This window comes from Oncorhynchus tshawytscha, unplaced genomic scaffold (genome assembly GCF_018296145.1).
Source record: "Oncorhynchus tshawytscha isolate Ot180627B unplaced genomic scaffold, Otsh_v2.0 Un_contig_721_pilon_pilon, whole genome shotgun sequence".
Lineage (NCBI taxonomy): Eukaryota > Metazoa > Chordata > Actinopteri > Salmoniformes > Salmonidae > Oncorhynchus > Oncorhynchus tshawytscha.
In genome coordinates this window covers 23,145-50,000 of record NW_024609690.1, presented here as the reverse complement: position 1 = coordinate 50,000, position 26,856 = coordinate 23,145, and the positions used below count along the sequence as shown (strand labels likewise).

The 26,856-nt window shown below is 40.9% G+C and overlaps 1 protein-coding gene and 1 long non-coding RNA gene across 2 annotated transcripts in view; both read left to right on the top strand.

The window, feature by feature from the left end:
- LOC121845495 (vacuolar protein sorting-associated protein 13C-like) overlaps window positions 1–8,739 on the top strand; it is a 27,676-nt gene extending 18,937 nt beyond the window's left edge. The window contains exons 13-18 of the mRNA XM_042316964.1: window positions 2,406–2,522; window positions 3,053–3,156; window positions 3,566–3,733; window positions 7,105–7,409; window positions 7,619–7,766; window positions 8,707–8,739. Of these exons, the coding sequence (XP_042172898.1) occupies window positions 2,406–2,522; window positions 3,053–3,156; window positions 3,566–3,733; window positions 7,105–7,409; window positions 7,619–7,766; window positions 8,707–8,739 (875 nt within the window). The remainder of the gene's footprint in view (window positions 1–2,405; window positions 2,523–3,052; window positions 3,157–3,565; window positions 3,734–7,104; window positions 7,410–7,618; window positions 7,767–8,706) is intronic.
- A 1,184-nt stretch (window positions 8,740–9,923) lies between these two features.
- On the top strand, window positions 9,924–25,182 carry LOC121845496. Its single transcript, XR_006082595.1, has 4 exons — window positions 9,924–10,013; window positions 10,508–10,587; window positions 24,399–24,458; window positions 25,150–25,182. It is a non-coding gene; the product is annotated as an uncharacterized LOC121845496 (long non-coding RNA).
- Window positions 25,183–26,856: the final 1,674 nt, after the last annotated feature.

Genomic DNA, 26,856 nt, shown 5'->3' with positions numbered 1-26,856 from the left:
AATATACCATACTGTACTATACTGTACTATACTATAATATACTATAATATACTATAATATGCCATACTGTACTATACTATAATGTACTGTAATATACTATAATATACCATACTGTACTATACTATAATGTACTGTAATATACTATAATATACCATACTGTACTATACTATAATGTATTGTAATATACTATAATATACTATAATATACCATACTGTACTATACTATAATATACTATAATATACCATACTGTACTATGCTATAATGTACTATAATATACTATAATATACTGTACTATACTATAATATACTGTAATATACTATAATATATTATAATATACCATATTGTACTATACCATAATATACTATAATATACTATAATATACTGTAATATACTTTACCATATTATACTCTGCCATACCATAATTGACATACTTTAATGTACTATAATACACCAGTCTGTACTATATTTAGTTTATGTAATATACCAAACTATAGTATAGTATACTGTACTATATTTATTAAACTCTGTTCTGTACCATACTATAATATACTGTGCTGTACCATACTGTACTATATTCAGTGTATGTTGGGCACCACATGGCCATTAAATACTAGTATTAAACTCTGTTCTGTACCATACTATAATATACTGTGCTGTACCATACTGTACTATATTCAGTGTATGTTGGGCACCACATGGCCATTAAATACTAGTATTAAACTCTGTTCTCTACCATACTGTACTATATTCAGTGTATGTTGGGCACCACATGGCTATTAAAGACTAGTATTAAACTCTGTTCTCTACCATACTGTACTATATACAGTGTATGTTGGGCACCACATGGCCATTAAAGACTAGTATTAAACTCTGTTCTCTACCATACTGTACTATATTCAGTGTATGTTGGGCACCACATGGCCATTAAATACTAGTATTAAACTCTGTTCTCTACCATACTATACTATATTCAGTGTATGTTGGGCACCACATGGCCATTAAAGACTAGTATTAAACTCTGTTCTCTACCATACTGTACTATATTCAGTGTATGTTGGGCACCACATGGCCATTAAATACTAGTATTAAACTCTGTTCTCTACCATACTGTACTATATACAGTGTATGTTGGGCACCACATGGCCATTAAAGACTAGTATTAAACTCTGTTCTCTACCATACTGTACTATATTCAGTGTATGTTGGGCACCACATGGCCATTAAATACTAGTATTAAACTCTGTTCTCTACCATACTGTACTATATTCAGTGTATGTTGGGCACCACATGGCCATTAAATACTAGTATTAAACTCTGTTCTGTACCATACTATAATATACTGTGCTGTACCATACTGTACTATATTCAGTGTATGTTGGGCACCACATGGCCATTAAATACTAGTATTAAACTCTGTTCTCTACCATACTATAATATACTGTTCTCTACCATACTGTACTATATTCAGTGTATGTTGGGCACCACATGGCCATTAAATACTAGTATTAAACTCTGTTCTCTACCATACTGTACTATATTCAGTGTATGTTGGGCACCACATGGCCATTAAATACTAGTATTAAACTCTGTTCTGTACCATACTATAATATACTGTGCTGTACCATACTGTAATATATTCAGTGTATGTTGGGCACCACATGGCCATTAAATACTAGTATTAAACTCTGTTCTCTACCATACTATAATATACTGTGCTGTACCATACTGTACTATATTCAGTGTATGTTGGGCACCACATGGCCATTAAATACTAGTATTAAACTCTGTTCTGTACCATACTATAATATACTGTTCTGTACCATACTGTACTATATTCAGTGTATGTTGGGCACCACATGGCCATTAAATACTAGTATTAAACTCTGTTCTGTACCATACTATAATATACTGTGCTGTACCATACTGTACTATATTCAGTGTATGTTGGGCACCACATGGCCATTAAATACTAGTATTAAACTCTGTTCTGTACCATACTATAATATACTGTGCTGTACCATACTGTACTATATTCAGTGTATGTTGGGCACCACATGGCCATTAAATACTAGTATTAAACTCTGTTCTCTACCATACTATAATATACTGTTCTCTACCATACTGTACTATATTCAGTGTATGTTGGGCACCACATGGCCATTAAATACTAGTATTAAACTCTGTTCTCTACCATACTATAATATACTGTGCTGTACCATACTGTACTATATTCAGTGTATGTTGGGCACCACATGGCCATTAAATACTAGTATTAAACTCTGTTCTGTACCATACTATAATATACTGTGCTGTACCATACTGTACTATATTCAGTGTATGTTGGGCACCACATGGCCATTAAATACTAGTATTATTAATGTCGTTTCGTTGTTCTCCTCCTTCAGTGTCGAAAGGAGCAAAAAACAGCAATGTGACAAACTTCAAACTGTCTGCTAAGCTGGGTTCATTCCGTGTGGAGGTGTGTGATGACCGGCGGAACATCGCTGACATCACAATACAAGGTAAGATGTGACCAATCATCTGAAAGGAGAGGGGGGAGTTTGTGGGGGGCGGGGGAGGAGTTATGCTGCTTATAAACTTACTTATCCAGTTTTGGAAAATGTCCTTCCAACATTTATTTCAGTTATCTCTGCATTTGATTTACATACTGTGTGCTAACTGTGTGCTAACTGTGTGCTGACTGTGTGCTGACTGTGTGCTGACTGTGTGCTAACTGTGTACTAACTGTGTGCTGACTGTGTGCTAACTGTGTGCTAACTGTGTGCTGACTGTGTGTTAACTGTGTGCTAACTGTGTGCTGACTGTGTGCTGACTGTGTGCTGACTGTGTGCTAACTGTGTGCTGACTGTGTGCTGACTGTGTGCTGACTGTGTGCTAACTGTGTGCTGACTGTGTGCTAACTGTGTGCTAACTGTGTGCTAACTGTGTGCTAACTGTGTGCTAACTGTGTGCTGACTGTGTGCTAACTGTGTACTAACTGTGTGCTGACTGTGTGCTGACTGTGTACTTGACTTGACTGATCTTTCGTCAGGTATTGATGGGTCGGTGCTGGTCCAGGCCAAAGAGACAATGCTGTTTGCCAGGCTCAGGGACATAGTGGTGCTGGATGTCGACCCCAAAACCATCCTCAAAAAGGTGATTTTTGATTTAAAAATGATTATTGCGTTGGTCCTGTCTCAGTTAACTCTACTTTTATTTTTACCTTTATATAACTCGGCAAGTCAGTTAAGAACAAATTCTTATTTTCAATGACTGCCTAGGAACAGTGGGTTAACTGCCTGTTCAGGGGCAGAACAACAGATTTGTACCTTGTCAGCTCAGGGGTTTGAACTTGCAACCTTCCGGTTACTAGTCCAACGCTCTAACCACTAGGCTACCCTGCCGCCTAGTACAGACAGAAGTACACCATTGGCCAACACCTTGTTCTGTTATTACACGCATCGTTAGTGAGCTGAAGGGGTAGTTTGTAGTAATGTGGTCTGTTTTAATTTACAAGGGAGACTGTATCATCGTCATACTGTACTGTCCTGGTGTGATCCTGTAGGCCGTCTCCATCGTGGGCGAGGAGGTGTTCAGCTTTCAGATGTCCCTGTATCCCAACGCTACGGAGGGAGAAGGTTACTCAGACACCTCCAAGGTGGACGGGAAGGTTACCATGAGGCTGGGCTGCATCCAGATCGTCTATCTGCACAAGTTCCTTATGTCTCTACTGGTGAGGAAACCTCAGGGATGGGTATCGAGAGCTGGGCTCAATTCCATTATTAGATCAATTCAGGAAGTACACAGAAATTCCAATTTCCTTCAATGCTTTTCAATCGGGGTAAAAAAAATAAAATAGAAATTAAAAAAATGGAATTCAAGTGTTTACTTTCTGAATTGACTGGAATTGAAATGGAATTGGTCCCAACTGGAGGACACGTTGACATATCAACTTCCCCACTGAGTGGAACATGGTTTATTAGTACCTATGTCCTTCATTTAGGAAATGTAGATACCGTGTATGAGGGTTATGTCTATGTGTCTTGCTATGTGCCAGTTCCCTACAGGCGGATTAAGCCTATTTCCTCCACTAAAACGTACTTTTAATGGAGATTCTCTAAAGGTCATGGTCATAAATAGGTTTCATCTTGGTCCAGGAAACCAGCTCTTTATGTTGCAGGGGAACGTTATTAGGATGTTTTGGTCGATTGGAGTCCTTTCATGTTACCAGGAAGATTTAAAACATTATTTTAATTTCTGAGAGGCTGTTTCTTTTTTACTGTTTATATTTATCCTGTTATGTATTTGTTTATCCTTTTGTATCTGAACTCTTTCTTTTTCAATTTCTCCAGGCCTCTTATGGCTATCAGTATCCTCAGTATCTATAAATCTGTGGTGTTCTCTCCAGGCCTCTTATAGCTATCAGTATCCTCAGTATCTATAAATCTGTGGTGTTCTCTCCAGGCCTCTTATAGCTATCAGTATCTATAAATCTGTGGTGTTCTCTCCAGGCCTCTTATAGCTATCAGTATCCTCAGTATCTATAAATCTGTGGTGTTCTCTCCAGGCCTCTTATAGCTATCAGTATCCTCAGTATCTATAAATCTGTGGTGTTCTCTCCAGGCCTCTTATAGCTATCAGTATCTATAAATCTGTGGTGTTCTCTCCAGGCCTCTTATGGCTATCAGTGTCCTCAGTATCTATAAATCTGTGGTGTTCTCTCCAGGCCTCTTATAGCTATCAGTGTCCTCAGTATCTATAAATCTGTGGTGTTCTCTCCAGGCCTCTTATAGCTATCAGTGTCCTCAGTATCTATAAATCTGTGGTGTTCTCTCCAGGCCTCTTATAGCTATCAGTATCCTCAGTATCACTCTCCTTATGAGGTACAGTTTATGGCATGTTGTATAGCACTAAACTACAGATTATGGCACGCAGCGCAGCACTAAACTACAGATTATGGCACGCAGCTCAACACTAAACTACAGATTATGGCATGCAGCGCAGCACTAAACTACAGATTATGGCATGCAGCGCAGCACTAAACTACAGATTATGGCATGCAGCGCAGCACTAAACTACAGATTATGGCACGCAGCTCAACACTAAACTACAGATTATGGCATGCAGCGCAGCACTAAACTACAGATTATGGCATGCAGCGCAGCACTAAACTACAGCATTCACCCTCTGCTTTGCAGCTTCATCACACCCAGACACCACAGCACTGTTAACCACTACCTTACGCCCAGGCCCCTATCTTAAGGACAGGGTTAGGGCCCTATCTTAAGGACAGGGTTAGGGCCCTATCTTAAGGACAGGGTTAGGGCCCTATCTTAAGGACAGGGTTAATTCCAATGAATTGAAATGGAATTGACCCCAACCCTGTTAAGAACCTATACGTTTTACACTATACTCAGAGAAACATTTAACCCTTGTTGTGACCGAGTGGGCGTGTGCAAACCCAGATCTGTTGTTGTGTAGCCAACTCCCATGGTCATGTTTGGCGTCACGGTGTCCATAGATAGGAGTAGACAGCGCCAACAGATCTGGGTCCGGAGTAGACAGCGCCAACAGATCTGGGTTCAGGCTACACGGCGCCAACAGATCTGATGTGTGATATATTTATATAGAGACAGAGTAGTTACTATATAGTTACTATAGATATATTTATATAGAGTAGAGACAGAGTAGTTACTATATAGTTACTATAGATATATTTATATAGAGTAGAGACAGAGTAGTTACTATATAGTTACTATAGATATATTTATATAGAGTAGAGACAGAGTAGTTACGATAGCTTGATGTGTGATATATTTATATAGAGACAGAGTAGTTACTATAGCTTGATGTGTGATATATTTATATAGAGTAGAGACAGAGTAGTTACTATATAGTTACTATAGATATATTTATATAGAGTAGAGACAGAGTAGTTACTATAGATATATTTATATAGAGTAGAGACTGAGAGTTACTAGATGAAATATATATTTATAAAGTAGAGACAGAGTAGTTACTTTAGCTTGATGTGTGATATATTTATATAGAGAAGAGACAGAGTTACTTTAGCTTGATGTGTGATATATTTATATAGAGAAGAGACAGAGTAGTTACTTTAGCTTGATGTGTGATATATTTATATAGAGAAGAGACAGAGTAGTTACTTTAGCTTGATGTGTGATATATTTATATAGAGTAGAGACAGAGTAGTTAGCTTGATGTGTGATATATTTATAAAGAGTAGAGACAGAGTACTTTAGCTTGAGATATATTTATATAGAGTAGAGACAGAGTAGTTACTATATAGTTACTATATATTTTATATAGAGTAGAGACAGAGTAGTTACTATAGATATATTTATATAGATGAAATATATATTTATAAAGATAAAGAGTAGAGACAGAGTAGTTACTTTAGCTTGATGTGTGATTTGTTGAGATGTATGAAATCTTGACGAAACATATTTCTCTGTGGACATGCTGTATGTAAAGAGCTGTTGTTGATAACGCGGTGTGGTAAACTATTTGATTGGTCAGTTGAACATGATGCTCCGGTCTTGATGGCATGTTAATAACCATGTCTCTTTCTACGTAATGGCTCTTTGATTTGATTTGATTTGATTTGATTTCTCCTGTTTCTAAATCTCATTGGCACTTTGGAATGTCTCTCTGAACTTTGTGGTTTGTCGTCGCACGGGGGGGGGAAAGAAAAAGGAATGTTTTCATGCACAACGTAACAACCGAACTCACTCCTCATTTCAAATGCTACGCAAATCTCTCTCAACCGCCATTTTTTCATAAAACCTCTTATAACGGCCTATATAACCTAAATCCTCCTGCTTCCTTCCAGCCGTTGTTCCCTTCCCTCTGTCTTTGTGAATTCACTTCCAGGAAACGGTGTTTAAAGTTACACATCTGCATCACCTAGTTTCACATTTTGTTACGTATAACATATAACGTCCCCTGTCATTGTTCCTTTACCATGGCTGACCATTAGACCACTATACAGAACCTCAGCGTGTCTGTCCTGCTGTGTTAGTGTCTTCATGGTCTCTGTCCTGCTGTGTTAGTGTCTTCATGGTCTCTGTCCTTCGCCCCCAGACATTTCTGGATAACTTCCAGACGGCCAAAGAGGCGGTGAGTGTGGCCACGGCCCAGGCAGCAGAGAAGGCGGCCTCCAGCGTCCGAGACTTTGCCCAGAAGAGCTTCCGTCTCTCCATGGACATCAAGCTGAAGGCCCCTCTCATCGTCATCCCTCAGTCCTCCACCTCACGCAATGCGTTTGTGGTGGACCTGGGGCTCATCACCGTGGGCAACAGTTTCAGTCTGATGTCGGCTGAAGGGTTCTCACTGCCCGCTGTGTTGGACACCATGGACGTCAAACTCACTCAGCTCAAACTGTCCAGGTATTAGAGGAGACTAAAACGTTTGGTGCTAAAATAGGACATACTGCTTGGTGTGTGTGTGTGTGTGTGTGTGTGTGTGTGTGTGTGTTAACGTTGTCTTTCATTTATTCTTTCTTTCATGGTCCTTGGAGCCGGATTGTTAGCGTACTCATTTGAAGTGTGTGTGTGTGCTCTGATTGGGTAATCCCACGTTATTCATCTCTCCATAGGACCACGCTGAAACAAGGCTCCCCACAGACAGACATTGAGATCCTTCAGCCAATCAATTTAGAGCTTCTGGTCAAACGGAACCTGGCCTCTTCCTGGTACAACAAGATCCCTGGAGTAGAGGTTCAAGGAATGCTCAAGTCTATGAATGTAGGTTTACTGACCCTGACACTGACCCTAACACTGACCCTAACATTGACCCTGACCCCCTAACACTGACCCTGACCCTGACCCTGACACTGACCCTGACCCTGACACTGACCCTAACATTGACCCTGACCCCTAACACTGACCCTAACCCTAGAGGACAAGTCCAAGGAGAACTCAAGTCTATGAATGTAGGTTTACTGACCCTAACCCTGACCCTGAACACTGCTGACCCTGACCCTAACACTGACCCTGACACTGACCCTGACCCTAACACTGACCCGAACCGTAGAGTACCGGTCCAAGGAAAACTCAAGTCTATGAATGTAGGTTTACTGACACTGACCCTAACACTGACCCTAACACTGACCCTGACCCTAACACTGACCCTAACCCTAACCCTAACACTGACCCTGACCCTAACACTGACCCTAACCCTGACCCTAACACTGACCCTGACCCTAACCCTGACCCTAACACTGACCCGAACTGGTGAGTTCCGGTCCAAGGAAAACTCAAGTCTATGAATGTAGGTTTACTGACCCTGACACTGACCCTAACACTGACCCTAACACTGACCCTGACCCTAACCCTGACCCTAACACTGATGTTTGATCTCCAAGGGAAACTCAAGTCTATGAATGTAGGTTTACTAACACTGACCCTAACACTGACCCTAACACTGACCCTGACCCTAACACTAACCCTAGAGTACCAAATCAAGATGAATTAGGAGCATCTTCCATTGTATTTATTTAAAAAAAAATGTTTCCACTTCCACTGACAGCTGGTGGTTCTCTGGATACAGAAGGCTTCTAGGAGAACAGATCTGCCCTAGAAACACAGATGTTTGATCTCAATGGGATCTAGTTGTATAAATAAAAGGAGAGGGCATCAGCAAAATCAAGATGTTTTCCATCCTTTTTTAATCTCCTCCCTCCAGATGGCTCTGGGTCAGGAGGACAAGGTGTCCTGATGAAGACACTGAGTGAGAACATCGGAGAGGGCAGCAAAGAGCACGTCATGGATGTCAAGAAACAAGTAGCCTGGAGGTAGATCCTAGTGTCTTACACACCAAACACACTGTAACTAGGGCCTGGAGGTAGATCCTAGGGTCTTACACACCAAACACACTGTAACTAGGGCCTGGAGGTAGATCCTAGTGTCTAGATCCTAGTAACCGAAAGGTCGCTAGATCGAATCCCTGAGCTGACAAGGTAAAAATCTGTCGTTCTGCCCCCTGAGCAAGGCAGTTAACCCACTGTTCCCCGGTAGGCCGTCATTGTAAATAAGAATTTATTCTTAACTGACTTGCCGAATTAAAACAAGGTCAAATAAAACAATTAAACTGATCTGGAACCAGGCTAATTGATGATGCATTGCATGCATGTACAGCCTCAATATGAATTTCCGTTCCACAAGATTGAACAATAAAGTTTTTTGAATTTGGAATCTTTGCTAGACACAGCAGAGATGTCAAAACAGTTGAATGTGTATTACTGGAGATAATGTCTATTGAACAGATGAAAATGTCTTTACTGGTAATGTCTAGACAAGGCAGAGCAGCACCAGCTGGAGGGGAATGAGGTGGGATGTCTACCTGTGGAGGCTGGAGGAGGAGGACAGCCTGCTGCTGTTACCAATGCAGGAGGACTGGGAGAAAACATCGTCAATATGCTGCTCAACCTGGAGATTAAGGAGGTAGCTATCTACCGACCTAAACACAGTGGTCCGTTGTGATGTCATTAGATGGCTAATATACACAGTGGTCTGTTGTGATGTCATTAGGTGGCTAATAAACACAGTGGTCTGTTGTGATGTCATTAGCTGGCTAATATACACAGTGGTCTGTTGTGATGTCATTAGCTGGCTAATATACACAGTGGTCCGTATGCTGTGTCTTTAGTACCTTTTACTGAAGCACCAAGGGAAATAAAATGTCTCTTTTTACAGTTGGATGTTGATGCAGTTTAAACATGTCACAGTGTCTATTTTCCATCACTCATTGAAAACTAGACACTCCCAAATCCATCCAGCTTTACTCCTGCTACGTCTCAAATCTCCTTCATGGTTGTATCTCTCCATCAGGTGGTTGTGAAGCTGAAGAAGTCCAGGTCAGATCAGAAGGAGAGTCCGTTCCTGTGAGATCAGAGTGTCATTAGCTGGGCATCCACACCAATGTCAGGAAGTACGACATGGTGGCCACAACGTACATCAAGAAAATCTCTATGAAGTGCCTGGAGTTCTCAGGTGGGTGGCTTTAGCCTGTCGAGGTGTCATGTTGTATAGGCTAAACTTTAAAATGTTGAATATGATCGTTCATATGACATTGTGGCCCACAACAAGAGATGACTATGATGTACCTGGGGTTCTCAGGTGGGTGGCTTTAGCCTGTCGAGGTGTCATGTTGTATAGGCTAAAACCTCAAGGCCTGTTATGTTTAAATACTGAATACAATAGTTACCATGACATTCTGGTTAGGAATACAATAGTTACCATGACATTCTGGTTAGGAATACAGTAGTTACCATGACATTCTGGTTAGGAATACAGTAGTTACCATGACATTCTGGTTAGGAATACAGTAGTTACCATGAATTAAACTGGTCTGGTCATTCAGGTGAGGAATACAGTAGTTACCATGATTTAAACTGGTCTGGTCATTCTGGTCAGGAATGAAATACATCCCAGTGTTCTAGTTGGTAAATCAGAAAGCCACTGATTTTCATTTGACTGTTTTCTAGATTCCAACGGTGAACCACTGTGTCTGATCAGTTCCTCTGTGGAGTCAGGTGCTGACCTCCTCAAAGTGGAATACTTCAAGGTGGGACATACCTATTGATTTTGTTATACACTGAGTGCACACCTTCCTAATATTGTCTTGCTCCCCCTTCCTCCCTCAGAACAGCCTCAATTCGTCCAGTCTATACCTCTAGTACAGCCCTCTAGCCCAGTCTATACCTCTAGCCCAGTCTATACCTCTAGCCCAGTCTATACCTCTAGCCCAGTCTATACCTCTAGCCCAGTCTATACCTCTAGCCCAGTCTATACCTCTAGTACAGCCCTCTAGCCCAGTCTATACCTCTAGCCCAGTCTATACCTCTAGTACAGCCCTCTTAGCCCAGTCTATACCTCTAGCCCAGTCTATACCTCTAGCCCAGTCTATACCTCTAGCCCAGTCTATACATTCTAGCTAGCCCTCTAGCCCAGTAGTTACCTGACATAGCCTGGTCTATAGCCCAGTATACAGTAGCCCAGAATCTAAACTGGTCTGGTCATTCTGGTCAGTCCCTCCCAGTGCCCTCTAGTAAAGTAAACCTCTAGTACAGCCCTCTGCCCAGTTTTACCTCTGCCCAGTCTATACCTCTAGCCCAGTCTATACCTCTGTGTACAGCCCTCTAGCCCAGTCTATACCTCTAGCCCAGTCTATACCTCTAGCTCAGCCCTCTAGCCCAGTCTATACCTCTGCCCAGTCTATACCTCTAGCTCAGCCCTCTAGCCCAGTCTATACCTCTAGCTCTCTATACTCCCTAGCCCAGTCTATCCCAGTCTAGAACAGCCTCAGTCTATACCTCTAGCCCAGTCTATACCTCTAGTACAGCCCTCTAGCCCAGTCTATACCTCTAGCCCAGTCTATACCTCTAGTACCCCTCTAGCCTCTAGTACCTCTAGCCCAGTCTATACCTCTAGCCCAGCCCAGCCCAGTCTATACCTCTAGCCCTCAGCCCAGTCTATACCTCTAGCCCAGTCTATACCTCTAGCTAGCCCAGTCTATACCTCTAGCCCAGTCTATACCTCTAGCCCAGCCCAGTCTTACCTCTAGCCCAGTCTATACCTCTAGCCCAGTCTTTACCTCTAGCCAGCCTCTAGCCCAGTCTATACCTCTAGCTCAGCCCTCTAGCCCAGTCTATACCTCTAGCCCAGTCTATACCTCTAGTACAGCCCTCTAGCCCAGTCTATACCTCTAGCCCAGTCTATACCTCTAGCCCAGTCTATACCTCTAGCCCAGTCTATACCTCTAGCCCAGTCCTCTAGCCCAGTCTATACCTCTAGCCCAGTCTTTACCTCTAGCTCAGCCCTCTAGCCCAGTCTATACCTCTAGCCCAGTCTATACCTCTAGCTCAGCCCTCTAGCCCAGTCTATACCTCTAGCCCAGTCTATACCTCTACCCCAGCTATACCTCTAGTACAGTCTATACCTCTAGCCCAGTCTATACCTCTAGCCCACTCTACCCTACCCCAGCTATACCTCTAGTACAGCCCTCTAGCCCACTCTATAGTACTTAGTGTTCTCGATTTGACATAGAGGTATAGACTGGGCTAGAGGGCTGTACTTAGTGTTCCTAGAGGTGTGTTCTGTGTGTTCATTGGCTAGAGGTATAGACTGGGCTAGAGGGCTGTACTACCTTGTGTTCTGTGTGTTCATTGGCTAGAGGTATAGACTGGGCTAGAGGGCTGTACTACCTTGTGTTCTGTGTGTTCATTGGCTAGAGGTTTAGACTGGGCTAGAGGGCTGTACTACCTTGTGTTCTGTGTGTTCATTGGTTAGAGGTATAGACTGGGCTAGAGGGCTGTACTACCTTGTGTTCTGTGTGTTCATTGGCTAGAGGTATAGACTGGGCTAGAGGGCTGTACTACCTTGTGTTCTGTGTGTTCATTGGCTAGAGGTATAGACTGGGCTAGAGGGCTGTTGTGTTCTGTGTGTTCATTGGCTAGAGGTATAGACTGGGCTAGAGTGTTCTGTGTGTTCTGTGTGTTCATTGGTTAGAGGTATAGACTGGGCTAGAGGGCTGTACTACCTTGTGTTCTGTGTGTTCATTGGTTAGAGGTATAGACTGGGCTAGAGGGCTGTACTACCTTTCTGTGTTCTTGGTTGTATAGACTGGGCTATTGTGTTCTGTGTGTTCATTGGCTAGAGGTATAGACTGGGCTAGAGGGCTGTACTACCTTGTGTTCTGTGTGTTCATTGGCTAGAGGTATAGACTGGGTTAGAGGGCTGTACTACCTTGTGTTCTGTGTGTTCATTGGCTAGAGGTATAGACTGGGCTAGAGGGCTGTACTACCTTGTGTTCTGTGTGTTCATTGGCTAGAGGTATAGACTGGGCTAGAGGTGTTCTGTGTGTTCATTGGCTACCTTGTGTTCTGTGTTCTGTGTTCATTGGCTAGAGGTATAGACTGGGTTAGAGGGCTGTACTACCTTGTGTTCTGTGTGTTCATTGGCTAGAGGTATAGACTGGGCTAGAGGGCTGTACTACCTTGTATTCTGTGTGTTCATTGGCTGTATAAAGATTGAGAGTTCTTCCTAAAGTCCACACTAACTCAGAATAATAAAAAACACTTTGCTTTTTTTATTTTATTTAACCTTTATTTAACCTTTATTTAACCTTTTATTTAACCTTTATTTAACCTTTATTTAACTAGGCAAGTCAGTTAAGAATAAATCCTTATTTACAATGAGAACCTACCAAAAGGCCTCCTGTGGGAACGGGGGCCTGGGATTAAAATAAATAAATACATGAATAAATACAATATAAATATAGGACAGAACACACATCACGACAAGAGAGACAACACTACATAAAGAGAGACAACACTACATAAAGAGAGACAACACTACACTACATAAAGAGAGACAACACAACACTACATAAAGAGAGACAACACTACACTACATAAAGAGAGACAACACTACACTACATAAAGAGAGACAACACTACATAAAGAGAGACAACACTACATAAAGAGAGACAACACTACATAAAGAGAGACAACACTACATAAAGAGAGACAACACTACATAAAGAGAGACAACACTACATAAAGAGAGACAACACTACACTACATAAAGAGAGACAACACTACATAAAGAGAGACAACACTACATAAAGAGAGACAACACTACATAAAGAGAGACAACACTACATAAAGAGAGACAACACTACATAAAGAGAGACAACACAACACTACATAAAGAGAGACAACACTACATAAAGAGAGACAACACCACATGAAGAGAGACAACACTACATAAAGAGAGACAACACTACACTACATAAAGAGAGACAACACTACATAAAGAGAGACAACACCACATAAAGAGAGACAACACTACATAAAGAGAGACAACACTACACTACATAAAGAGAGACAACACTACATACAGAGAGACAACACTACACTACATACAGAGAGACAACACTACATAAAGAGAGACAACAACACTACATAAATAGAGACATCACTACACTACATAAAGAGAGACAACACTACACTACATAAAGAGAGACAACAACACTACATAAAGAGAGACAACACTACATAAAGAGACAACAACACTACATAAAGAGAGACAACACTACATACAGAGAGAACACTACAGAGAGACAACACTACACTACATAAAGAGAGACAACAACACTACACTACATAAAGAGAGACAACACTACATAAAGAGAGACAACACTACACTACATAAAGAGAGACAACAACACTACATAAAGAGAGACAACACTACATAAAGAGAGACAACAACACTACATAAAGAGAGACAACACAACACAACATAAAGAGAGACATCACTACACTACATAAAGAGAGACAACACTACAGAGAGACAACAACACTACATAAAGAGAGACAACACCACTACACTACATAAAGAGAGACAACACTACATAAAGAGAGACAACACTACATACAGAGAGACAACACTACATAAAGAGAGACAACACTACATACAGAGAGACAACACTACATAAAGAGAGACAACACTACATAAAGAGAGACAACACTACATAAAGAGAGACAACACTACATAAAGAGAGACAACAACACTACATAAAGAGAGACATCACTACACTACACAAAGAGAGACAACACTACACAAAGAGAGACAACACTACATAAAGAGAGACAACACTACATAAAGAGAGACAACACTACATAAAGAGAGACAACAACACTACATAAATAGAGACATCACTACACTACATACAGAGAGACAACACTACATACAGAGAGACAACACCACATAAAGAGAGACAACACTACATAAAGAGAGACAACACAACACTACATAAAGAGAGACAACACTACACTACATAAAGAGAGACGACAACACTACATAAAGAGAGACAACACAACACTACATAAAGAGAGACAACACTACACTACATAAAGAGAGACAACACTACATAAAGAGAGACAACAACACTACATAAAGAGAGACACCACTACATAAAGAGAGACAACACTACACTACATAAAGAGAGACAACACTACATAAAGAGACAACAACACTACATAAAGAGAGACAACACTACACTACATAGAGACAACACTACATAAATAGAGACAACACTACACTACATAAAGAGAGACAACACTACACTACATAAAGAGAGACAACACTACATAAAGAGAGACAACACTACATAAAGAGAGACAACACTACATAAAGAGAGACACCACAACACAACATAAAGAGAGACATCACTACACTACATAAAGAGAGACAACACTACATACAGAGAGACAACACTACATAAAGAGAGACAACAACACTACATAAAGAGAGACAACACAACACTACATAAAGAGAGACAACAACACTACATAAATAGAGACATCACAACACTACATAAAGAGAGACAACACTACATAGAGACAACACTACACTACATAAAGAGACAACACGACCTAAAGAGAGACAACACAACACTACATAAAGAGACAACACTACATAAAGAGAGACAACACAACACTACATAAAGAGAGACAACAACACTACATAAAGAGAGACAACAACACTACATAAAGAGAGACAACACTACATAAAGAGAGACAACAACACTACATAGAGACGACAACACTACATACATAGAGACGACAACACTACATAAAGAGAGACAACAACACTACATAAAGAGAGACAACACAACACTACATAAAGAGAGACAACAACACTACATAAAGAGAGACAACAACACTACATAAAGAGAGACAACAACACTACATAAAGAGAGACAACACAACACTACATAAAGAGAGACAACACTACATAAAGAGAGACGACAACACGACATACAGAGGGACAACACTACATAAAGTGAGACAACACTACATAAAGAGAGACAACAACACTACATAAAGAGAGACAACACAACACTACATAAAGAGAGACAACAACACTACATAAAGAGACAACACTACATAAAGAGAGACAACACTACATAAAGAGAGACGACAACACTACATAGAGATGACAACACTACATAAAGAGAGACAACACGACAGAGAGAGACAACACGACCTAAAGAGAGACAACACGACCTAAAGAGAGACAACACGACCTAAAGAGAGACAACACGACCTAAAGAGAGACAACACGACCTAAAGAGAGACAACACGACCTAAAGAGAGACAACACGACCTAAAGAGAGACAACACGACCTAAAGAGAGACAACACGACCTAAAGAGAGACAACACGACATACAGAGAGACAACACGACATACAGAGAGACAACACTACATACAGAGAGACAACAACACGACATACAGAGAGACAACAACACTACATAAAGAGAGACAACACTACATGAAGAGAGACACTACATAAAGAGAGACAACACTACACTACATAAAGAGAGACCTAAGACAACACTACACTACATAAAGAGAGACAACACTACACTACATAAAGAGAGACACCACTACACTACATAAAGAGAGACAACACAACACTACATAAAGAGAGACAACACTACATGAAGAGAGACACTACATAAAGAGAGACAACACTACACTACATAAAGAGAGACCTAAGACAACACTACACTACATAAAGAGAGACAACACTACACTACATAAGGAGAGACAACACTACACTACATAGAGACAACACTACATAAAGAGAGACAACACAACACTACATAAAGAGAGACCTAAGACAACACTACACTACATAAGGAGAGACAACACTACACTACATAAGGAGAGACAACACTACATAAAGCGAGACAACACAACACTACATAAAGAGAGACAACACGACATAAAGAGAGACAACACAACACTACATAAAGAGAGACAACACTACACTACATAGAGACAACACTACACTACATAAAGAGAGACCTAAGACAACACTACACTACATAAGGAGAGACAACACTACACTACATAAAGAGAGACAACACTACATAAAGAGAGACAACACAACACTACATAAAGAGAGACAACACGACATAAAGAGAGACAACACTACATAAAGAGAGACAACACTACACTACATAAAGAGAGACAACACAACACTACATAAAGAGAGACCTAAGACAACACTACACTACATTAAGAGAGACCTAAGACAACACTACACTACATAAGGAGAGACAACACTACACTACATAAAGAGAGACACCACTACATAAAGAGACAACACAACACTACATAAAGAGAGACAACACAACACTACATAAAGAGAGACAACACTACACTACATAAAGAGAGACCTAAGACAACACTACACTACATAAAGAGAGACAACACTACACTACATAAAGAGAGACAACACTACACTACATAAAGAGAGACAACACAACACTACATAAAGAGAGACAACACAACACTACATAAAGAGAGACCTAAGACAACACTACACTACATAAGGAGAGACAACACTACACTACATAAAGAGAGACACCACTACATAAAGAGAGACAACACAACACTACATAAAGAGAGACCTAAGACAACACTACACTACATAAGGAGAGACAACACTACACTACATAAAGAGAGACAACACTACATAAAGAGAGACAACACAACACTACATAAAGAGAGACCTAAGACAACACTACACTACATAAAGAGAGACACCACTACATAAAGAGAGACAACACAACACTACATAAAGAGAGACCTAAGACAACACTACACTACATAAGGAGAGACCTAAGACAACACTACACTACATAAGGAGAGACAACACTACACTACATAAAGAGAGACAACACTACACAACATAAAGAGAGACCTAAGACAACACTACACTACATAAGGAGAGACAACACTACACTACATAGAGACACCACTACATAAAGAGAGACAGCACAACACTACACTACATAGGGACAACACTACACTACATAAAGAGAGACAACACTACATAAAGAGAGACACTACATAAAGAGAGACAACACTACACTACATAAAGAGAGACAACACTACACTACATAAAGAGAGACCTAAGACAACACTACACTACATAAAGAGAGACAACACTACACTACATAAAGAGAGACCTAAGACAACACTACACTACATAAGGAGAGACAACACTACACTACATAAAGAGAGACAACACTACATAAAGAGAGACAACACAACACTACATAAAGAGAGACCTAAGACAACACTACACTACATAAGGAGAGACAACACTACACTACATAGAGACAACACTACATAAAGAGAGACAACACAACACTACATAAAGAGAGACCTAAGACAACACTACACTACATAAGGAGAGACAACACTACACTACATAAAGAGACACAACAAATCAAATCAAATCAAATTTTATTTGTCACATACACATGGTTAGCAGATGTTAATGCGAGTGTAGCGAAATGCTTGTGCTTCTAGTTCCGACAATGCAGTAATAACGAGCAAGTAATCTAACTAACAATTCAAAAAAACTACTGTCATACACAGTGTAAGGGGATAAAGAATATTTACATAAGGATATATGAATGAGTGATGGTACAGAGCAGCATAGGCAAGATACAGTAGATGATATCGAGTACAGTATATACATATGAGATAAGTATGTAAACCAAGTGGCATAGTTAAAGTGGCTAGTGATACATGTATTACATAAGGATGCAGTCGATGATATAGAGTACAGTATCAACGTATGCATATGAGATGAACAATGTAGGGTAAGTAACATTATATAAGGTAGCATTGTTTAAAGTGGCTAGTGATATATTTACATCATTTCCCATCGATTCCCATGATTAAAGTGGCTGGAGTAGAGTCAGTGTCATTGACAGTGTGTTGGCAGTAGCCACTCAATGTTAGTGGTGGCTGTTTAACAGTCTGATGGCCTTGAGATAGAAGCTGTTTTTCAGTCTCTCGGTCCCAGCTTTGATGCACCTGTACTGACCTCGCCTTCTGGATGGCAGCGGGGTGAACAGGCAGTGGCTCGGGTGGTTGATGTCCTTGATGATCTTTATGGCCTTCCTGTAGCATCGGGTGGTGTAGGTGTCCTGGAGGGCAGGTAGTTTGCCCCGGTGATGCGTTGTGCATCACCGGGGCAACACTACACTACATAGAGACAACACTATATAAAGCGAGACAACACAACACTACATAAAGAGAGACAACACGACATAAAGAGAGACAACACAACACTACATAAAGAGAGACAACACTACATAAAGTGAGACAACACTACACTACATAGAGACAACACTACACTACATAAAGAGAGACAACACAACACTACATAAAGAGAGACCTAAGACAACACTACACTACATAAGGAGAGACTACACTACATAGACACCACTACATAAAGAGAGACAACACAACACTACATAAAGAGAGACCTAAGACAACACTACACTACATAAAGAGAGACCTAAGACAACACTACACTACATAAGGAGAGACAACACTACACTACATAAAGAGAGACAACACTACACTACATAAAGAGAGACCTAAGACAACACTACACTACATAAGGAGAGACAACACTACACTACATAGAGACAAGACTACATAAAGAGAGACAGCACAACACTACATAGAGACAACACTACACTACATAGAGACAACACTACACTACATAGAGACAACACTACACTACATAGAGACAACACTACATAAAGAGAGACACTACATAAAGAGAGACAACACTACACTACATAAAGAGAGACAACACAACACTACATAAAGAGAGACAACACTACACTACATAAAGAGAGACCTAAGACAACACTACACTACATAAAGAGAGACAACACTACACTACATAAAGAGAGACCTAAGACAACACTACACTACATAAGGAGAGACAACACTACACTACATAAAGAGAGACAACACTACATAAAGAGAGACAACACTACATAAAGAGAGACAACACTACATAAAGAGAGACAACACTACATAGAGACAACACTACACTACATAAAGAGAGACAACACTACATAAAGAGAGACAACACAACACTACATAAAGAGAGACAACACTACATAAAGAGAGACAACACTACATAAAGAGAGACAACACTACACTACATAGAGACAACACTACACTACATAAAGAGAGACAACACTACACTACATAAAGAGAGACCTAAGACAACACTACACTACATAAGGAGAGACAACACTACACTACATAAAGAGAGACAACACTACATAAAGAGAGACAACACTACACTACATAAGGAGAGACAACACTACACTACATAGAGACAACACTACATAAAGAGAGACAACACAACACTACATAAAGAGAGACCTAAGACAACACTACACTACATAAGGAGAGACAACACTACACTACATAAAGAGAGACACCACTACATAAAGAGAGACAACACAACACTACATAAAGAGAGACCTAAGACAACACTACACTACATAAAGAGAGACCTAAGACCACTACATAAAGAGAGACAGCACAACACTACATAAAGAGAGACCTAAGACAACACTACACTACATAAGGAGAGACAACACTACATAAAGAGAGACACCACTACATAAAGAGAGACAACACAACACTACATAAAGGGAGACAACACAACACTACATAAAGAGAGACAACACTACATAAAGAGAGACAACACTACATAAAGAGAGACAACACTACATAAAGAGAGACCCAAGACAACACTACATAGAGAGAGACAACAACATAGCAAGGCAGCAACACTGGCGAACACAACATGGTAGCAACACGACATGACAACAACATGGTAGCAACACGACATGACAACAACATGGTAGCAACACGACATGGTAGCAACACGACATGACAACAACATGGTAGCAACACGACATGACAACAACATGGTAGCAACACGACATGACAACAACATGGTAGCAACACGACATGGTAGCAACACGACATGACAGCAACATGGTAGTAACACAACATGGTAGTAGCACAACATGGTAGCAGCACAACATGGTAGCAGCACAGCATGGTAGCAGCACAGCATGGTAGCAGCACAGCATGGTAGTAACACAACAAGGTAGCAGCACAACATGGTAGCAGCACAACATGGTAGCAGCACAGCATGGTAGCAGAACACAGCACAACATGGTAGCAGCACAGCATGGTAGCAGCACAGCATGGTAGCAGCACAGCATGGTAGCAGCACAGCATGGTAGCAGCACAACATGGTACAAACATGATTGATTTAATGTATTATTCTTATGGAGTCTTATTGTTAATGTTCTTAAAGCCTTGTATAACTTATTGTTCTTAAAGCCTTGTATAACTTATTGTTCTTAAAGCCTTGTATAACTTAATGTTCTTAAAGCCTTGTATAACTTATTGTTCTTAAAGCCTTGTATAACTTATTGTTCTTAAAGCCTTGTATAACTTATTGTTCTTAAAGCCTTGTATAACAGCAAAACACAGTCGATACGGGCTCTATGCAGCACTCGTTTTCCCCTACAGTCTGGAATTATTTTACCACTTTGGAAATTAAAGCATTTGACGTCATTAAATACCTAATCAAACACCTTTTATGAGCCTTTCCTAAAATAGGAAATTCATATATGAATTCTTCGAAATGCAAAGAGGCGCATTCCCAGAATCCCCATGGTCATTGTATTGTAGTTATATTTAATGATACAGTATTGTAGCTGTTCAGAAACCTCCAGCCATATGTCCTCTCTCTCTGGGGACATGTTCTCTGTTCAGAAACCTCCAGCCATATGTCCTCTCTCTCTGGGGACATGTTCTCTGTTCAGAAACCCCCAGCCATATGTCCTCTCTCTGGGGACATGTTTCTCTGTTCAGAAACCCCCAGCCATATGTCCTCTCTGGGGACATGTTCTCTGTTCAGAAACCCCCAGCCATATGTCCTCTCTGGGGACATGTTTCTCTGTTCAGAAACCCCCAGCCATATGTCCTCTCTGGGGACATGTTCTCTGTTCAGAAACCCCCAGCCATATGTCCTCTCTCTGGGGACATGTTCTCTGTTCAGAAACCTCCAGCCATATGTCCTCTCTGGGGACATGTTCTCTGTTCAGAAACCTCCAGCCATATGTCCTCTCTGGGGACATGTTTCTCTGTTCAGAAACCCCCAGCCATATGTCCTCTCTGGGGACATGTTCTCTGTTCAGAAACCCCCAGCCATATGTCCTCTCTCTGGGGACATGTTCTCTGTTCAGAAACCCCCAGCCATATGTCCTCTCTCTGGGGACATGTTCTCTGTTCAGAAACCCCCAGCCATATGTCCTCTCTCTGAGGACATGTTTCTCTGTTCAGAAACCTCCAGCCATATGTCCTCTCTCTCTGTGTTGACATGGTTTCTGTGCCAGGCAGCAGGCTCTGGTGTCAATACAACCCAGAGATGTCATCTTCAACCCCGTAACCTCAATCTCATTATAGAGATGCTGTACAAGACGGACATTACATTCTCACTGTTTGTCTCTGTCATTATCAACACAATAGACCAGGGCACTCTCCAGACCTGGCCTGTGTCCCAAATGGCATCTTATTCCCTATGCAGTGCATTACTTTTAACCAGAGCCCTATGCTACAAGTAGTGCACTATATAGGAGTAGGGTTCCATTTCAGACACGGCCTAAAGCCCACTCCAGACTTGGTGGTGCCTGGCGTCAAGCCTGACAACATGACCGTCAGTGGGTTTCTCAGTGAGAATATACGTGTTGATATAATCTTCCAAAATGAATGGTTGTCAGAAGCCAGTGGTCCTAGTTAACAAAGCAGCATCTCTAAGGATCATTTAAACGACTGCTAGGTCTGGTTTCCATTACCTCTAAATGACTGCTAATTGATTTGTGTTATTTTAAATGACTGCTAATTGATTTGTTTCCAACGACTGCTAATTGTGTTTCCATTACCTCTAAATGACTGGTTACCCCTAAATGACTTTTGTTTGTTTCCATTACCTCTAAATGACTGCTAATTGATTTGTTTTTACCAAATGACTGCTAATTGATTAGTTTCCATTACCCTAAATGACTGCTAAATGACTGCTAATTGATTTGTTTCCATTACCTGCTAATTGATTAGTTTCCATCTGCTAATTGATTTGTTTCATTACCCCTAAATGACTGCTAATTGATTAGTTTCCATTACCTCTAAATGACTGCTAATTGATTTGTTTCCATTACCCCTAAATGACTGCTAATTGATTTGTTTCCATTACCCCTAAATTACTGCTAATTGATTTGTTTCCATTACCTCTAAATGACTGCTAATTGTTTTTTTTTCCATTACCTCTAAATGACTGCTAATTGATTAGTTTCCATTACCCCTAAATGACTGCTAATTGAGTTGTTTCCATTACTCCTAAATGACTGCTAATTGATTTGTTTCCATTACTCCTAAATGACTGCTAATTGATTTGTGGTTTCATTGTGTTTCCATTACCCCTAAATGACTGCTAATTGAGTTGTTTCCATTACTCCTAAATGACTGCTAATTAATTTGTTTCCATTACTCCTAAATGACTGCTAATTGATTTGTGGTTTCATTGTGTTTCCATTCTCCTAAATTACTGCTAATTGAGTTGTTTCCATTACTCCTAAATGACTGCTAATTGATTTGTTTCCATTACTCCTAAATGACTGCTAATTGATTTGTGGTTTCATTGTGTTTCCATTACCCCTAAATGACTGCTAATTGCTAATTGATTAGTTTCCTCTGCTAATTGATTAGTTTCCATAAAATGACTGCTAATTGATTTGTTTCCATTACCCCTAAATGACTGCTAATTGATTTGTTTCCATTACCCCTAAATGACTGCTAATTGATTTGTTTCCATTACCTCTAAATGACTGCTAATTGATTTGTTTCCATTACCCCTAAATGACTGCTAATTGATTTGTTTCCATTACTCCTAAATGACTGCTACTGCCATTCTCCTAAATGACTGATTGAGTTTCCATTACTCCTAAATGACTGCTAATTGATTTGTTTCCATTACTCCTAAATGACTGCTAATTGATTTGATTGTGTTTCCATTACCCTAAATGACTGCTAATTGATTTGTTTCCATTACTCCTAAATGACTGCTAATTGATTTGTTTCCATTACCTCTAAATGACTGCTAAATTTGTTTCCATTAGCCCTAAATGACTGCTAATTGAGTTGTTTCCTTTACCCCTAAATGACTGCTAATTGATTAGTTTCCATTACCCCTAAATGACTGCTAATTGATTAGTTTCCATTACTCCTAAATGACTGCTAATTTATTTGTGGTTTCATTGTGTTTCCATTACCTCTAAATGACTGCTAATTGATTTGTTTCCATTACCCCTAAATGACTGCTAATTGATTTGTGGTTTCATTGTGTTTCCATTACCCCTAAATGACTGCTAATTGAGTTGTTGTTTTCTTTCTTCTCAGGCTGACAGAAATAGGCCAAACTTTGCCACTGTTCACAAGAATACTGAGCAGATGATCAATGTAAGTAATGATATCTAAACGGTTTATTTGTTCGTCCAATACACTCAAGCGGGCAAAATTAAAACAACATCATTTCAACCAGACTCCAACCAGTTGTTTTTAAACTAGCATTAACTAGTTGTAATGCTGGGAAAGGCTCTGATATGTGTCTATGTTAGATACAACATTGTGCCTGCACTGGCACCTTTTATAAATGCAGCGGCCGTGTTAATGTAGCCTGCTGGTTGTTGAATGGGGATCTGAGAGGTCTGTGAAGCCTGCCGACATCTTTCCTGTTCTCTTAAGACCTCAAAGGGCTCGTTTGATTTACCGTCTGATCATCACAGTCCATGTGACTTGGTTAAGTGGCTCTTTCTCTCTCTCTCGCTCTCCCCTTTCTCCCCTTTCTCTACTCTCTCTACTCTCTCTACTCTCTCTACTCTTTCTCTACTCTACTCTCTCTCTCTCTCTTTCTCCTTTCTCTACTCTCTCTACTCTCTCTGTCCTCTCTCTCCCCCTTTCTCTGCTCTCTCTCTCCTCTCTCTCTCCCTTCTCTACTCTCTCTCCTCTTCTCTCTCCCCATTCTCTGCTCTCTCTCGACTCTCTTCTCTCTCTCTTTCTTCTGTCTCTCCTCTCTCTCTCCCCCTTTCTCTGCTCTCTCTCTCTCTCTTCTCTGCTCTCTCTCTCTCTCCCCCTTCTCCCCCTCCTGTAGGTGACCTTCACCTCCCTGGATCTACTACTTCACTCCCTTTCTCTGAGGCTCTCCTCTCCACCATCTCTGCTTCCTGTCTTCTGCCTTTCTCTCCGGCAGCCTGCCCCCTCACCAGAGGGCCTAAGCAGAAGTCTGAGGAGAGCAGCAGGGCCATCTCCCTCCAAGTAAACACACAATATACTTTACACAAGGACACAACACACACTGTACAGATTTACACACACACACACACACAAACATAGACGGACACACTATAAGCTTTCTCTGCACTCAACAGCCTGCACTCATCTTAGAAGGCTCTAGGCACAAGGTCAAGGAGAGGAAGGTCTTTCTTCATCAAGTCAGTAGACATTCTTTTCTTTACAGCTCTCTGTCATCGTTTTCCTCTTTTCTGTCAAACAGAATCAGAATCTACTCATTCGTCTTTCTCTGAAGGTTAGGTGTTCATTCTGAGCGGTCTCTCTTAGGTGTTTTCTGAGCGGTCTCCTCTCTCCCCTTTCTCTGCTCTCTCTCCTCTGAAGGTTCTCTGTTCATTCTCCTGGTGAAGGTTAGGTGTTCTTCTGAGTGGTGAAGGATAGGTGTTCGTTCTGAGTGGTCTGCTCGTTAGGTGTTCCCCTTCTCTGTGGTGACGTTAGGTTTTCTGCTTCTGAGTGGTGATTAGGTGTTGTTCTGAGTGGTGAAGGTTCTCTGTTCATTCTCTCTCTGAAGGTTCTCTGTTCATTCTGGCGGTGAAGGTCTCTGCTGTTCATTCTGAGCGGTGAAGGTTAGCTGTTCATTCTGAGCCCTGAAGGTTAGGTAGTCATTCTCCTCGGTGAAGGTTCTCTGTTCATTCTCCTCTCTGAAGGTTAGGTGTTCATTCTCCTCGGTGAAGGTTAGGTGTTCATTCTGAGCGGTGAAGGTTAGGTATTCTCTCCTCTCTCCCCTTTCTCTGCATTCTTGAAGGTTAGGGCCTCTCTCCCCTTTGGGGAAGGCTTAAAACCAAAATAATTCAAAGGACAAGCTCCTTACCAATAGTCTTCTCGTGATGCTAGAGCTTTGTGAACTGGGTAGTAGCACTTCGGTCTCTTTCTTCGGGATCTCCTCTCTCTCATCACCAGTCTCTACTTCTCCAGAGCTGGGTTATTGTTTACTCTCTGGTTGTAGGTGACCTTCACCTCCCTGGCTCTGCATCACCAGTTCACTACCATAGACTGGGTTATCTGTGTTCCGGCAGCCTGCCCCCTGAGTTGAGGCAGAAGTCTGAGGAGAGCAGCAGGCCATCTCCGCCAAGTCATCACACAATTCACTGGACACAACACACACTGTACAGTTTACACACACACACATAGACGGACACACACTTGAGCATACACACACTCAACAGCCTGCACTCATCTTAGAAGGAAACTAGGCACAAGGTCAAGGAGAGGAAGGTTTTCTTCATCAAGTCAGTTGACATTCTTTATACCAGGAGATGTCATCTTTTCATCACCTGTTCAAACTCAACTCATTCTGAGCTGGTGAAGGTTTAGGTGTTCGTTGAGCGGTGAAGGTTAGGTGTTCATTCTGAGCGGTGAAGGTTAGGTGTTCAATCTGCCAGAGGTGAGTTATAGTTTCATTCTGAGCGGTGAAGGTTAGGCTAGGTTTTGGGGGAAGGCTTAAAACCAAAATAATTCAAAAGGACAAGTTCACCAATAAAGTATTCTCGTGATGCTAGAGCTTTAGAAC